Below are 17,013 nucleotides of genomic sequence, written 5' to 3'. Positions count from 1 at the left end.
GTAAATCTCAGACTTTCTTGTTGTAAAGGAAGACTTGATGTACATGGGTCCTTGTGTTGTTCTTGTGAGCTGTGTTTTTAGAAAATTACTGAGATTCAGCCAACTCTGAATTCAATTAACAAAATCCTGGTTTCTGTTAAGCATCCTTTCTTTACATTCCCCAGAATCCTCCCTGAACGTATCACCATCCTTGTTTCATGAGCCTACTTTCCCTGCATAAGTGGACCATTCTGTGTTGTACTTTTGGGAACTAATTATTTCTGTTGACAGAAGACGGAATAGATGAAATCTTATTAAATAATAAAACCTAACTTCCCATTCCTTATAGGGAATGAAAATCTTCTTCCTTGTGGTGGCAACCACATACATTCTTTACCTTTTGTTCCTGATAGTGAGGGCATGCTCAGAACTTCGAAACATGCCTTATGTTGGTAAGCAATACTTCTTTTGATTCTTCCCAAACAAGCTTGCTTCTCCTAGATGTAGGTGTACGTTCACTGATAAAAACTTTTCTCAATCTTTTTCAGATCTCAGGTTAAAATTCTTGACTGCATTAACCTTTGTGGTGCTTGTCATTAGGTAAGGCTTTTCAAAGTACATTTGTTAGTACTCTAACTTTTCTGACCTTTTTTTCAGGGCTTTGAATACATTTTATTGTAATAAATTAGTCAATTAAACTGAAGAATGCCTTTTAATATTATTGTGATGGCAAGCATTTCTTAATTTTTTAACTCTTCTTGAGGTTTTTTGAGCTAACTTTATATTATTTTGATTACCATGCCAGTGCTGGATTTAGAAGTTCATTTGGCAGAGCTCTTCTGGAGCTTTGTAGGCTTCACTTAGTCAAAGAAGAAGTTTACTGTTAATTTCTTATATTACTGTTAATATCTGTTTTCCCTACACCAAGCTGTTATTTCAAATAGCTGTTGACTATTGGATTGTCTGTAGTGGATGAAATCTGAGGATTTCTGCTTTTCTCAGCTGAGTGCTAACTTTTAATCACAAAAGAATCATTCTTAATTTAGAACTAGCAAAGCAAATGTATCTTAAAAATAAATGGTCAGCATGTTAACATACTTATTCTCTCATATACTCTTCTATCAACCTACTATTTCAATTTTGCAGCCTAAGGACACAGTACACCTATATGCTTTATTTTTTTCCCCACAGCATTGTTATACTCTACCTACGCTTTGGAGCACAGGTTCTACAGGACAACTTTGTTGCTGAGCTGTCAACTCATTATCAGAACTATATCCTTGTGTTGTGATACTGCTCAAGTTAATCTGTTTTCATAAAGAATGTGCTTTAAAATGATGTGCCTAAGACTGAGACCTTTGACTTCTAGGTGGACTCTTGAAGTTGAGTCTGTTTTGTTTGATATTTCCTGTCAGCATTTTGCAATGGCTCTTCATAAAAGTTATGATCTAGACAGTCTCAGTCTAGTGTGTCCACATCACATGCATCACAACTGGTTGTGATACTCTCCAAGTGGAACAAAGTCTTAGATATGTATGCTTTATGCATATCTAACTAATTTTAATGACATGTTATGGCAATTTTGGCTGTATTTGCTGCCTCAGTTGTTTGCTCTGTTGTCATGGGGCTTACCAGTTGTCATGGGGCATACTAAAATATGAGAAATTAATAATTTTGATGTCAGTGAAAATGCATTTGTGTATTGATCCAAGTCTACATGTGATACAGGTCACAACAGAGAATTTGAGTGGCTTGGGAGAGACTATTTCTGATGTTTGTTACCAGCAGGATTCTGACTTGTATTCTTGCCCTGAACCATGAGATCCTTGCTCTGTGTCACTGCAGCTGCTCTGGTTGCTGATTGGCTTAGTTATGAGTTGGGAGGTAGGAGAAAACAATATATAAAACCTTTAGTATTCACCTAAAACAGTGGCAAGAAACCATCTTCAGAGTTCTATCCATATGTAGTCCTTTCTCCTTCCTTCTTCCTCACTGTGCCAAGGAAGAACTTTTTTAAAAATAAACCAAGCCAAACCCTTCTGAACATCCGACTTACTCTGCTTTCTTTCAGCATTCAAGGCAGAACTATTTGACTGACCATACACTCCACTGCTCAAGAGCAGACTGTACCTCAGCAGATGTTACTTGTGTTAAAGCTTTGTTTTCAGTGGGAGCTTTACCTTGAAATAGGTTGAGTACATTAGTTGTCATTGAATTTAAAACATGCAGTTTTGTTTAGCCACTCATGCTCACAAACTTGAGTAAGGTAAACATTCTTTCCATTGAAACAGCCTGTGTGTGGGTTGGGTCTTGTTTCCAAAGTTAATATGTATGGAACTATATTGAGCAATGTCCTTAACACTTACTACCAGCAGAATTCTTATCATTTTATGGATTATTGAACTTTTATCTCTACACATTAGCCTTTGTGTATTCCCCCTCGAAGAATGCACTGTATGGTAAGTGTGAGCCATTGTCTGGAAAACGTGGATGACAAGAACTGCAATATTAGCAGATGCTGTGCAATGTCTTTGTATTCTGGTTGTCTCATTACTGTTCCAGTTTGCTTTGAGTTAACATGAGCAGAAGCTGCACTCACTGCCTGAGAAAATTAGTATTGGAAATTTGAAGGAATGCATAAAATGTAATCAACTGATTAGCCGGGCTTGAATTCTTGTGCACTTAGATCAAGTTTACAGTCAGTATGATGTTTGCATGTAATGCACCAACCTTTGAAGTGACTCACAGACAGCCCTTAAGGAAAAAAATCACTTCATTTGTATTTCGTTCCAACAAAAGTTAATACATCAGCATGCTGGCAAACTGGACTGTGAAATCCAAATGCTGTTGGAAAAGTAGGAGTGAAACTGATCTCTAATATGGGAGAAATTTTGGAGAACTTGCTATGGGGAGGCTTGCACAGGGCCCTTGTTAGGGGAGACAAAGGACTGAATCAGTGGCAATTCTGGTTTTGCATTGTGATGTAAAGGATACAGTCTGACTTACATGATGATTATAAAGCATTTCCCTCACTAAAAGATAAAGATCATTAAAATAAATATTTTTTACTGAGTATATTCTCTGCTTTAAGAATTCTGTTTAAGGTACAGAACCATAGAAGAGCCCAGGTTGGAAGAGACCTGGCAAGATGATGTGGCCCAACCTTTCATGGGAAAGGAGGCCTAGATGAGATTATCTAGCAACGTGTCCAATTGTATCTTCTATGCTGAGAGCGTGCAGGGGGAAGGCACTAAATAGTGGAGCTCATCCTTTCTCTAATTTAGAGTTGAGATGGACAAAACTATTCCAGAAAGATGGTATTTTTCCATTCAGAATGGACAAAGAACTGGCTGGATGCAGATAAAGTTGGAAGCCTTCTGCTGGGTTGCAGAAATATTTGTTTGTAGACAGCAGAAGGTAAAATGCTGCCAGGAAAAAGTTGTTATGGCAAATTGCTAGATTCAATTTTACTTGCATATAACTATGAACTGCAGCTAAGCAGCACAGATTATGCAAGAAAAGAAGCCCTTAAAACAAGCTAGAGGGAAGTGTCATAAATAGCAACTGGAAAGTATGTGTTTCTTTTCATCTCACCATAAAGGTACAAGTCCTTCCTTCATCTCTTTCAAGGATAGAGAATAACTGGATAATCACTGACTTGCAGTCAAGAGATTCCAACTTTGGTCTACTATATTTTTAGCCTAGAAATAATCAAGAAGTCTGTGCTTTTTAAATACATATGAAATTTTAATTAAGAATAATCAATTTATGTGCTGGTTGAAATATGACACAGGAAATTGCACAGGAGAGGAAATGAACTTAGACAACATGGAGAATATTTATCTAAAAATGAGATAATAATGTTGTCTCCTTAACTCTTAAGAACACTATAATTATGTGGCTGAAGGGTAGTGAATTTAAAGGAGAGATTTCCTGTTTGGATATAGTTTTGTTGAACTGTGGTTGTGACTGCCTTGGAAGTTGTGTCTGTTGCTACAGTGTTGAGTTAGCACTACAGTCACATTTATTCAACACACTAAATTAACCCTTATTTGTGTTTTCCAGAATCACAGTTGAAAGACAATCCTGCTTTTTCTATGCTGAATGATTCAGATGACGATGTGATTTATGGGTAAGAAAGATTAAAAAATACCTATGGATAGTTACTTCTGGTGTGTTATTTTTGTAATATTCTTTTACATATTAATTAAGTGAAGGGTTTGTTAGTGAAAGTCTTCTGTCTGAAGAATCGAAGTATAGCCTTTTCTGAAACAGAAATACATTGAGAATGCATGTTTTTTTCTTTTTTTTTTGGTTTCTAAAAGGGATTGCCATGGCACTGATACAAACAGGTAAGAAAGTATTATGATGCTGGTAGCTCATGGAGTGAAGGCAGTAAGAGCTGTGAAGGGAAAGGGCTTCCTTTTTACACTGGGAAGGACTGCAGGAGTCAGATGGAATTAGCAAAGAGTCAGCTCATATGTAAATGCTTCAGGGAAGGAGAGTGGCGCTTTTTAAATCTCCAGCACTTACTGAATGAAGAATAATCAAGTCTAGCAAAACTTCCTTGACTTGGATGATTTTATGTAATATGAGAATTACAGTAGCTCTTGAGACCCATCCCAATCAGGTGTCTCTGTGCGGGACACTGAAATACACCTGTGATGTTTTCACCTCTTACCAAAGACGCTGAAGTGGCTGGAACAGTGAGGATGGGACCAACACTGAAGTAACCTGAACAAGTTCATGCTGGGATAGCTTGCCTTTGGTTAGTTAGATGAGTAGTGGTAGTGCCAGCTTGCTTCTTGCAAATCCATGTGAAAAATGGCTTTCACTGGAATAACTTCTATTATGCATCATCCTCTGGAGAAAAATCATGTGTTGTTGATAGCTCCCACAAGGAAGAAAAACAGATACCAGCTTCTTACCCAAGTAACAATTTGATGCCTCAATGTAGTTTAGAACTTTGCTCTTTATTTTCAACTTCCTATCTGAACACCATGTTCAGAAGTTACAATACGTGTCTGTTTCACAGGAGTGACTATGAAGAGATGCCTCTTCAGAATGGCCAAGCTATTAGAGCCAAGTATAAAGAAGAGTCGGACAGTGATTGATTGACTGGTTTCAATGCAGACAGACTTGTGCATCTGGAGTTCATCCAGTTCTGAAGTTTTCTAGATGGACTTCTTTGGGTTCCTACAGTCTGCTGTCATCTGAACACCAACTCCCAGGAAGGACATACTGCTTCTGTTTCTGTTTACAAGGATAAAACTGAGAAAACAAATGATGGAAATGGTTGTGGTGAAAACTGAAGAAACCAAAATTTTTACATGTCTTATAAAATGCCTAATAGCTGGACGTCAGTGGACTAAAATTTCCGCTTAAAATACTCACAGATTGTGTACTGAGTTTCAAATTGCTTCTTTGCTGCTCTGTTTTGGTTTTTTCTTCATTTTTTTCTCTTTAGGATGATGTATAACATACTGCCATTCATCTGTTGCATTTTGCATTAGCTGTTTTGTATACTGTCCACCGTGGTATGAAGTGCCTCATTTCCCTTTGAATTTTCTACTTTAGCCTTTTGAGCTGGAGGCAGAGAATTAAGTGGTTTGGTCGTTGTTTTGGGGTTTTTTTGTTTTTTTCAATCAGTGCAAGAAGACACAAGCTTTCTATTCTTCCTTCAAATAAGTGATATAGACTTAAGGCCATTTTTAAAATACATTTCAGTAAGTTTATCGGATTTATAAGGGCAAGATACGGGCAAATAGGCAAGTTTTAGTGAGCCAGAATAATCTCAGTGGTGCAAAATTATAATACATGTTTCATGACATGCTTTACTGCCACAGCAGAAGTGTCTGTGTTGGTTTTTTTAAACAGCCCTTTCAAATGGAAATGTTTCAACAACAAATCTCAGAAGGAAGCCAGTACTGACTTTTTACTGGTCTTGTATGCTGGAGGAGATTGTTACTTGCAGAGAATAAAGTATGAAGGTTTTCTAAGGAATTAGTTTCAAATTTCCAAACATTTCATTTTTAGAATTTTTTTTCCTACATCAATTTTTCCTTAAGTTGTATTAATAGATAGATACTCTACATGCTAGGAACAGTTGTGGTTGCTCATGTATTGAATGTGCCTGAGAGTCAGCTTGTGAGCATGTTCTGTGTACAGTTCAGCTTCTTTGTCATACCAGTCACCACCTGTATGATGGGAACTTTCACTAGCACGTTTTGTGATTATCTGTATTCCAGTCTGTGCTGGAACAAAGTTATATGGGAATTAAGTATTCCTTGTACAATGCTGCTGTTTCTCTCTTTAGAAGTTGATTTTCTTCTACACCATTGTTTGGTTCTTTATTTAAAATGTTGGTTTGTAACTACTTTTGTTTTCAGATACTTGACCTTTCCAAAAGTATCTCCTTTTTTCATGTACTTATAACAGAGATTTACTCTTGTAAAATTTCTCTGCCCTGCTGCTATAGAAGATTCCCAAAAGTACTGTTAATCTACTACAATACGGTGCTGGGTTGCACTAGGGAATTGTGCTCATCATTAAAGTAGTTTTAAGCAGAATAGTGCAATGAAGTCCTGCTAGACTGCTGAATCATATTGGGGGAAAAGGAGATTTGTTGTGCTGTAATGCAACAACAGCTCTAGACCGTGCCCATTGCAATGACCTTCTGGTGGCTGTTCAAGATCATGAAGGGGAGGCTGCACAAGGCAACTCACTTAGAGAGGACCAAAGGAACTGATTTGTGTGGTTGCGCCCTTGCTGTCAGAGAATAGTTCAAATTAAATCAGTGCTCTGCTAAAGATGTGTCATGAGACATTGTGTGCCTGTGAAAGAGAGGGAAAATGTTCTAAAATTACGTAGAGCTGTGAAATATTTGGAGAGTATCTGAAATTAAAACCTTTTTGTGCCAGGGATCATTTCATTGTTAGAAGCCAAAGCACTGTTGTATGGCTAAAGCAAGGAAATTGCTGGGGAGGAAGAGCAGGTTTTTCCCTTTAACTTCTTAATCAATATTACTTTAGGAGAACATATAGGAAAACACTAAAGAAATAATTCAAATCAGTGGTGGTTTTCTTTCCAGAAAACTGTAGTAAAATGTACCTTCAGCACTTCTTTTTAGACTATTTTGAAAGGGTATGGGAGATTCTCTGTATCCTAAAATTGTAGAGTCCATTCTTATTTTTACTATTTCTGAGATAACTCTCCCTATTTGAATGTGCAGAATCAGACTTTGGCAACCAATCCTTTCAAGTTCCATTGGAATAACAGTGGAAACAGGAGAAATAGGTTTTCAAAAACTGATATTTACACAATTCTTACATACTCAGACATTTTTCCTATGATATTGTTTAATTATCTCCTAAATTGTTTTGAAAGGTAAAATTCGACCAGTGTGCAAAGTGCATCAGTGTTTCTTATCACAGTCTGAAGTGGTTGTTACAGTTAACTCTCAAATAGTGTCTTGGAACTTCATTAACTAAAAACCATATTCTTAATCTAACTTGGAGATTATTTTTTCTAAGCTGTTTTCAACCCATTTCTCTTGCTGGTTTGTTTGAATAAACTTCACTACATCACTACATTCGAAGTGGAAATAGAAAAGCTAAGAATGGAAAATGTGTACTTAAAGTTAGTATCTCACTATGAACATAGTGAGAGAATAATTTCTGTGGTTATTTTTAGAGATTATATTTAAGCAATGTTTGCCATGCAAAAGAGCTTTCTATTTTGGAAGTGCTACTTTGTTATGGTAGCTTGGTTGAATCGCTGTTGCATCAAATTCAATATACAGTAAGATGGCAAAAGCAATGAAGCAGATGAGGAACTAGTTTTGCTAGCAAGACTCCTCTTATTTCCTTGATTGGAGAGCAGAGACAGTATTTGAAGAATATTCCAATATGGGTTGTAAACAGCTTGGGAGTAGGTGGCATAAATTCATCTCTGAATAAATTATTGAAATCTAAGGGTCAAACAGAAGATAAGCTAGCCTGGCTTTCCTTTTATTACTGCTAAAGTAGTTATTTCCATCACCACTGCAACTGTACAAAACAAGAAATGTACACAAGAAGGCCCCACAGCACACAGTGCTCCTGTTTCTAAAGGAGACATCCATTAATAACTGCAAGACTTCCACATACACAGTGATTAAAAGGGACTTCTAAGAAATCAATAATTGAGTGCAAGCCAGTCATAGCAACTACTTTCTGTAGTATTTGCTTCACAAATACAGTCGGTGTTGAAATTAATGGAAAGTTTCCTAGGACTGGCAAAGAGGCAGCTTAACACCAGTGAGAAACATCTTGTGCGTTGGATCTGTGGTACCAATACTGGGGAGAACAGTTCCAGCTAGGAAAGACTTTGATCTGTAGTCTTTCTCTGAGCCAAATGACAACATTTCATCCATAGTCACCTAATTTCCCCAGCCATTTCCTTTTGCTTATGCCAGTAATAACTTCTGCATTACTGTAAAACTTTTTTTAGGAGTTTGTAAATATGTAAAATTAAAATATGGAAAAATTGTGTACCAAAATGGTATAAAAATGTGTAAGATAAATGCTCTGTTTAATGAGAAGCTGTAATTAAAAGCTGCTTTGAGAAAGTGTGCATGAGGACATGTTAAATATTCTGTGTATCTGTAAGCTGTGCTAATAATAGCAAATTATCTGTTTATGTTGTAAAACTTCATGCTAATGTGAAATATGAAGGAAAACTGAGTATTTTACTTCAAGGAAGTTTCTTGGAAGACTTTATGTGCATAGTCATTGTTAAATATGTTCATAATAAAGTTTTATATCTTTATATTGTATCCTAGGTTTATTTTCCTTCTACTGAATTTTAGTTTCCTTCTCTTAAACTGTTTTGACTTACACATACTTTCAGTTTACATGCATTTTTAATACATATTTAAGTTTGGTTAATTGCATAAGGATGGGCTCCAAGAAGCTGTGTCATCGCAGATACTTTGTGTTGTTTATTGGGAGGGGGTTTATTACCTTGCCCAGACTTGAAGGTGGAAGGACAGGTTGCTAAGCTTTTTAAACATGCCAGCCAGGTTACATAAGGGACCTAACATTTTCAAATGGCTTCATGGTGGCCTTGCAAAGTCTGCTGTGGCCATGCTGGCAGTGAGAATTCTCCTGGTGAATGTTAATACCAGTAATAAAAAAGAGGTTTAGAGATGGTGACGGTGTTGATGTCATTCATGAACTTCTTGCAACTCTATCTTCTCAAAGTCTGCTCATAGCTGGTAGACTGCAAAAGTGATCAGCACATCACTTGCTGTTTGGGGTGATGCCATTGTTTATATCAACTTGAGAGGAGACTGAAATCTCCCTGTGCTGAATGAAATGGCCACAAACTTCCCTGCACAAATGGATGTGCAGCTTATTCCTGGCTGTAGTATCAGATAGGGTGGTGCTCTTTTAGCAGCAGCAGTTAATCCTGGAGCCATTTCCTTAGGTCTTAGTTAACACAGGTCAGACTCATCTGTGGCAGGGACAGTAAATGGCTTCCCCCTCCCTCCTCCTCCTCCTCCTCCTCTGTAGACTGGCACTGCCGTGCCCCCCTTCTGTAGCTGTAATCATATGAAGAGCCATGGCAATAAGCAAGAGACAGCAGAGACTGTATAATTACCTTGAATACTCCATTCAGAGTTTGAGTTTATTTTCTTTAAGGCCAGTTAATTACCTAGAGCCAGGACTCTGACAGCTCATCACCCAAATGCTTTACTTCGGCTGGAAAAAGTGCTTAAAACTAAGGTGCCTGAAGGTAATGAAAATTTAAAAATCAGTTACTGTAGAACACCGAAACAGTAATTGCTATGCAATTTTAAAGAAAAGCATTGTTTGAAACATGGGAGTGGGAAACCAATACCTAAAAATCCACAGTCTCTAAAACCCGTTCTGTAGTCCTCGAACTTAGATTGGAAGTACTGGTTATTGCTCACATTTAAAACCGCCTATACAACTGTATCTACGCTGTTTCTGCAGCACAACTCCGGTTTTAATGCAACAGTGGATTCTCCTCCCATGCAGCCTTTACACTGACAAGCATCTCAAACATTTGTTGGGTTTTTTTTTTGCAGCTCAGCATATGCATGAACCAACAAACACCAAAAGATCAAGGGATTTGCTATTATTAACATGAACAAAGGACAAGGAATGTCTGAATGGCTTGACCAAGAAGCAAATATAGACTCAAAGTGCACAAAACTCTTCTTTTAAGTGTAAATAAATAGTTCAGTCGGTACTACACTGCCAGCATCATTCTGGCATGATGGAAAGGAGAAAAAGTAGCTAAGCATCCAGATGAAAAACTTCCTTAGCGACTCAAGAGAGCAAAGATTCATTCTTTTCATGACAAGTTTCTCTCTGACCCTGATGACTGTTTTAGGCATGTTACTCAATCTGATTTTAATATTTTCTTTTTACAGGTGTTGTACCTTTTCTGACTGAAGACTGAACCCATACTAAAGTTCTCTTACAGCAAGGGATGTAAGGGATGCTCCTCAGGCTGAGGTATATACACACTCTGTATAGCCTGTAACACTCACTAGGACATACGTGAAAAGATTGAAGTGGTATGTCATGAAGGAGGTGCGTTTACAGAGCTGTCAGCAGAAATACAGAAGCCTTACAGCTCTATTAGAAGTCTCAAATGTACCAAGCCCAAAGCTGCTGATACATACACCTGTTTTGCTCTTCTGACAGCAGATATGGATTGGGAAGAAGAGGGTCAAAGCCTTGCCTAGCACAGGGCTTTCCAAAGTCTGACTACACTGAGCAGCGTTAGCACAGAGGACATAACACCATGGCAAACAAATCCGCCCCTGCCATTTGGGGGAATCCTCTCCAGATTGTGGAATCATACTGTTGTATTAGCAATCATCTCTCTGTTAAAGACCTCTAGCTGAGAGCCATATTCTGAACACATTAGACAGGGCTTCCTACTAAGAAGCAAATCAGATTGCTCAGACTCCAGCCCAGGGATGCTCTCCCACATGGGTCTGTAACTCTCTCAGCTTCATTAGCAGTGAGCTACTGCTTGCAGAAGCAGCACAGCTGTTTGCAGAGGTTTTTTGAAATTCATATTGTGCTCCCATTTCTTTAATTAGCTGACAAAACATTACCCAAGCCTATGCTGAAAACTTATTTACTTGTTATTCTTCTGCAACTTTACTCTAGAAAGCAGGAGACTTACTCACATGTTATTGAGTCACATCACCTCAAGGCAGTTTTCTCCCCTTTCAGAAAGGATCATGTTTCATCAGCTACCAGAACTCATCACCCTCACTATCAGCAAAATTAACATGGACTGTAGCAAGTAAGTTCAAGACCTACTTAACACATGTAACTGACTGCTGAAGTGAATGATTACCCAGATATAGCTTGCTGAGCACTTCCAGAATGTGAAAAATTTCTTACCTGTCTTTGTTCAGTGAAGGTAGTTACTGTTCCATGCTCTAAATACCATACAAAAAGATTAAACAGGTCCCAGAAATGCAGCCAAGTTACTTTTTGATAAACATAATCTAATTTTCTTGCAACTTTGGCAAAATTATGTAAATGCTTTGCATTGTGGTACCTCAACTATCTTGAAGAGAATTGAAAAAACTGAAACTTTTCCCCCCAATAACAAAAGATTTCAAGTTTAAATGAATCACACCAATGGTTATGAATTTCAATAATTTAATGCTAACCAAAAGTACAAAGTGTGAAAGTCAGTGTCTCACTTATATTGGTCTAAGAAAAGAAATCTAGAGAAAGTGTTTACACTGCAGCAGATTTCAGTATTAGCACCTTGAAGAGAAGTTTTTAAGTGATAAAAAGTATAGAAAACACTGGTATGGTACTAGGTACAAACATAAAACAGGTAACAGCATGTTTTCAAATTTCTGCCTTTGAAGAAAAGTTACTAAAAAAATGCATTAAAAACAAGTTGTTCAGGTATTCACAGTTTGAGTGGAGATGGAATCAAGTGCTGGAATAGAAAAGAGAAGAATGAACAAGGCAATTATATTGCAAGTCCAAAGGCACTGACAATACAGTACATGGTCTTATTCTCCCATCTCACAGTGCAGGTTCCTGCAAATACAAAAATAAGGGTTTCAGAAACAGAAGGAAGTGATTACATGCATGCCCCTATATGCATTTTTATACTTGTTTCCTTTAAGAATTTTAAGAATGAAACTTTCACAACAGCCAAGCATTTAATAAACAGCCCAGTTAGCATCACAGCCAAATGGAAAAAATACCTAACAGTATGCTATTACTCCAAAACTACAAACTTGGGAAGGGGGAAAAATATGCTGCCTAGTCTTAAAGAGACTGGCATTAAGCTGCTAGTTGGAAAATCCAAGAGTTGTTTTCCTTACCATCACTGGAGTTGTCCCAGAAGCAAGAGCTTGCTGTATGTAGCCCAGCGCCATTCTTTTGCATAATCACACAGGTCACTGTTAGTCAGTAGAGAAGCTTTGATTAATTTCTCACTAACATTAATTAACATTTAGCTCCATTTTTGCTCATCTTAGCACACACATACACATACATAAGCAAACATGCACGCTTGTGAGCAGTTTCCAGACAAGGTTCTTCCTTCCCCATTCCCTGCCTACTGGTGCACCTGACTATCTCCGAGCTTTCAGAGAAAAGGCAAAGCTGAGCTCACCGATGTACTTGAAGGGCTTCCCCAGCTTTGTGAGCTGGCTCAGGGTTTGTTCCACCACGCTTGTTGTCCACTGGTTCACTTTGCTGTGCTGGTAGGCATTGCCACCGATGGCACCCTCTATGGCCTGCAGGGGACAAACAGGTGAAGGAGCTGTGCTGCTGTCAACTGCAAGGCACCCATTAACCCTTTCCAACATGGACCCCATACCCACAGAAACATCCTAAATACTGCTGGTCCACACTGGCTGTTGGAAGTGTTTTCAATTATTAAAAACATGCAGGTCAGAGTCTGAGCCAGGCACAGAAGAAATCATCATAGATCCCACGGTCTATTCATTTTGTGATATTTAAGATTATTTGTAAAGTCCTACAGACATAGTTATGAAAAGGGCCCTGCATTTGAACAGTCCTGAAGAGAATTTTAAAAGGCACAGTCGTACAATAGCTCATTCACACATATTCTTCTATGGAAATAAATTCCATTTTTTTGAGGAGAATCATTTTTGGGAAACAAACCCCTGGACTAAAACAGAAGACCCATGTAGTTGCTGGTTACTAACAGAGCATAAGCCTCCAGCCAAATAATCCGTTTTACTTATGAGGATACTTTCCCTTTAAGATATAAATAAAAGCATATGAAATCAATGTTTTTCATTGGCACATTTTTTCATCACAGAAATTATTTTAAAAATAACCACAAAATTTAATTCAGAAGAGACAGAAGCATGTATTAAAGTATGTGTATGCAATTTACAGAGTTGGACCAGAACAGTTATTTTGCAACAACAAAAAGACTGCACTAGTCTACAAGAGGAATTCCAAATCCTGCTAGAAATTTTCCAGACAGAAAATTCATGTTTCTTAGCAACAAGAATAGTTCAATCATTGCAAACAAACAAGAATTCACTTTGGAGAAAAGCATCTCGAAAGAACACAGTAACATGCATATGCAGACAGTCTACAAAAAACTCCTGTATTTTACTAAAACACAAAATCTATTTCTACGGTGTTTAACAAAAAACATCCCCCTAGAAATTCTAATAGGGATGCACTGCAACAAGAGAGGAGTGTATGAAATTACTTGGATTTGCAATATGTATCACAGCTAAAGCTTGGTATCATTTCTGCTGAAGTCCATACACTGGTTAAATCAACAGTTACCTGTACTTTGACAGCAACCTGCCTAGAAATCTATTACATATCAGTTATCATATTTTACTGAATGCCTTTTAGTACACAGCATACAAATTTCCACACCAACAAAGTGAAAATGTTTAAATTACCTCTTTAATAATGCTGCTGACTTCATCAACAAGAAAGGAAGCCTACAAAAGAAATAGAAGAATTTTAAATAATGAGTGGACACATTCTTCTGCTTATGATATTCAAGCTCTGTTAAGAACATGCACTAGAAATTTAATTTATCCTTGTCAGATTTCTGGCAAGTCAAAAGATACCGAGTCTGCCTTTATTTGCATATATATGTACTCTAGCTCCTTCAGCCGAGTCAACTTAACCTTCTTAGAAAAGTAATGAAAAGTAAGAGATGAACTAATATTGGCTGGCCTTTTGAGTCAAGAAAGCTTTCAAATTTTAATTTGGAAGCATTTTAAATTAACATGTATGGCACTTGTGTACACATATATTCCCCTTTCCCAACAAGTACTAATGTCTGCACATCACAGTGGGCTCATGGAGATAACCTCAGCTGGCAGTTAAATGGAACCCACACCGCCAGGGCACCAATGTGAACAAAATATCAGTTCAGAGCTGAAGGAAAAACTGTCTTGACAGTCTCAGCCTAGGATAAGAAGGTTGGCCCTTGGAAAACGAAGGGGAAATGTAGCTCACTGGACCTTCAGCCTTCAAGGAGCAGAGGTTAAGCACGTGGAATCAGACAGTGAAGGCCCCAACATTTTACTGATCTTAAAACTACCACCCATTTACATGTATGGTTAGTAGTTTATGTTTTATTCCCTCTGCTCCTGCTGCCTCACATGTCAGGGGGTTAGAACAAGCTGCCCTCTCTGCTGGGGCAGCCACTCACAGGGCCAGGGAGCGTTGACAGGGGACCCCGCGCTGCAGCAGCGGCTCACACCCCCACCCTGTCACTGCTGGTGTCTCACAGCCCCACCTCACAAACCAGGACAAAAGAAGAGCACATAAAGACAAACTGATCGATTTCAAAAGACCGAGTAAGAATGTAAATATGAACCTAACCAGGTGTCAGCTGTTGACTGGATTTTCACTGGGAGGTCAGTCAGCTTCTCCAGCTGACAGAAATGAACAACAGTGTAATTCAGGTGTGCAGGCAGGATGCAGTTACACCAGTCTAGCCAGCTTGAATGACATGTGACATTCAGAAAAATGAGAGAAGTTGATCATTCTCCATGACAGAAGAAACAGCACATCCTGGGAGACAAGTTGGGCAGTTCCTTTTCAGTACCGATCTAGAGGTACATTTCAACATTTTTTAAAGCTTTTATGTGCTGTGGCAAATTGCTTTTTATTTTCATCTTCTTGACTTGCATTTAATTTTAACAAGCCTCATTTATTTTCATGGTACTGCATTTTACAGGTGCTGATATTTTAAGGTGCACCAGTGTATTTAACCAAGTAAGAGCTACAATTGTCAAAAAACACTCTCTCCCACAAAGAATATGGCAGACATGCTATGCAGGCAGACATGAAGACTGCTGTCAAGAAAGATGATAAACCACATACAGTTTTCTTCTTCACAAAATCTGCTCAGAAATGCCTGAGTGAGTACATGGTTCACACCAAAGTAAAATGACTTAAATCCAACCCAAGTTCTCAAAGGTATTTTGAAATCTAATTTGTACTGAAACAATATAGAGATTTGAGAATTCACTTCTAGGGCTGATGTTACTTTTCAACCGTCTTCCTTTCTTGTAATGACAAAAATGAACATAAATTTCTGATATCCAAATTTGGGATATATGTGCTATAACTGAACTGTGAAATAACACAACACTACCTGTTTCATCATTGTATCATCTTTTAGTAAGGTGACATAAGGACTTTTTTGGATTAAAAAATAAAGGAGGAAACAATCGGTTACAGTTTGTCTGCCGTACCTCTCTGGCACAAAGCAAGCAGACAATGTTTCCAACACCTTGTTTAAAAGAGGTGCTCCCAGGCAACACATGCAAACTGCAGAGCAGCACTATACCCTTTAGTAATTCTGAAAACGTTTTTGAAAACAGCTGTAAGAATTATGTTCAAGTATGTTAATTATATATTTAAAAGAACTCCAAACAGTCTGTGACTGTAACACAGGCCAGGCCCTTCCATGACTTCCATGAGGCTTTTAGAACAGGAACAAGCCTGACACACCTTCGCCCCTCTCGCTGCTTCGCTATTGTGTCACATCGCGGCTGTTTAATAGTGTCACAGCTCAAGTGACACTGTCCCTCTGCAAAAGCAGCACTGGCTGCTTCCTCTGCCTTTGCGGGGGGACATCAGGGGTCATTTAGCACGATAATAAACTGAGACCCTTGATTTATCCCACTCTGTATCTTGTGAATAGGGTGTGACGCCCCATCAGGGCGCCGGTAACACGCAGACGAGAGGCTTGGACTCCTCTTTCCGCACAGGAACAGCTTGCTCGAGTTTTGCCCTGGCCCAAACAGCACCGGCCACCCTCCCGCCACGGCACTCGGCTCCCCCGGCGGGGCCAGCCCAAGGCCACGACATCCCTCACGCCTTTTCCCCGAGGGACCTGCAGCGGCAGGGGCAGAAGCCAGAGTCAAGGAGCCCAGTGAACACCCGAACAAGGGGCCGGCTCCCGGGGGCGGCAGAACAAAGGCTGGGCCCGTCTGCCGCCGGTGCCAGGGACACGCGGCTCCACCCTGGGGGCAGGCGACAGGGATGGCGGCGGGGGACGCCGAGGGGTGGGATCCGGGGCGGACGTACACCGCCTGAGACCCTCCACTGGCCCTGAAAGGAGACGCTAGGCGGGAAGCTCTGCTCCGCCTGTCCCCCATCCCGTTACCTCCTCTCCCGTCTGGAACTCGTCCATCTTCCCGGCGCAGCCCCTCACGCCGCCACCGACCCCCGGCACCGCCCCCGCGCCGCTGCGCCCCTCGCCGGCCGCCGCCCGCACTGCGCCTGCGCGCCAGCGCCCGCCGGGGCTGCGCCCGGCCCTGCGCCCTCCAAGATGGCGCCGTTGCCACAGCGACAGCGGCCGGGAGTCAGGCGGGAGATGGCGCTCGGCGGGGCGGCTGTGGTGTTGTCACACGTCCCAGAGGCTGTGGCTGAGAGAGGCAGGGGGGTCGCTTGTCACGGCTGTGCTTTTCGTACCGATAGCTTGGCATTCGTGTTCAGCCATCCAAGAGGT

General features: G+C 39.7%; 2 protein-coding genes across 6 annotated transcripts in view; one reads left to right on the top strand and one right to left on the bottom strand.

Moving 5' to 3' along the window:
* Positions 1-8,787, top strand: part of TMEM181 (transmembrane protein 181) — a 34,035-nt gene extending 25,248 nt beyond the window's left edge. For all 5 annotated transcript variants that reach the window (XM_053938145.1, XM_053938141.1, XM_053938146.1 and 2 more), the window contains exons 12-17: positions 329-431; positions 528-579; positions 1,171-1,253; positions 2,349-2,438; positions 4,045-4,111; positions 5,015-8,787. In XM_053938145.1, coding sequence (XP_053794120.1) covers positions 329-431; positions 528-579; positions 1,171-1,253; positions 2,349-2,438; positions 4,045-4,111; positions 5,015-5,093 — 474 coding nt within the window. In that variant the 3' untranslated portion in view covers positions 5,094-8,787. The remainder of the gene's footprint in view (positions 1-328; positions 432-527; positions 580-1,170; positions 1,254-2,348; positions 2,439-4,044; positions 4,112-5,014) is intronic.
* A 2,871-nt stretch (positions 8,788-11,658) lies between these two features.
* On the bottom strand, positions 11,659-16,775 carry DYNLT1 (dynein light chain Tctex-type 1). Its single transcript, XM_053938140.1, has 5 exons — positions 16,669-16,775; positions 13,937-13,978; positions 12,655-12,778; positions 12,362-12,439; positions 11,659-12,071 (listed from the first exon to the last, which is right to left on the bottom strand). Exons 1-5 carry the CDS (start codon positions 16,693-16,695, stop codon positions 12,001-12,003), a joined length of 342 nt encoding a protein of 113 aa, XP_053794115.1. The 5' UTR covers positions 16,696-16,775; the 3' UTR covers positions 11,659-12,000.
* Positions 16,776-17,013: the final 238 nt, after the last annotated feature.

This window comes from Vidua chalybeata, chromosome 3 (assembly GCF_026979565.1).
Source record: "Vidua chalybeata isolate OUT-0048 chromosome 3, bVidCha1 merged haplotype, whole genome shotgun sequence".
Lineage (NCBI taxonomy): Eukaryota > Metazoa > Chordata > Aves > Passeriformes > Viduidae > Vidua > Vidua chalybeata.
The sequence above is the reverse complement of the archived record's forward strand: the minus strand, read 5'-3'. Positions and strand labels throughout refer to the sequence as shown.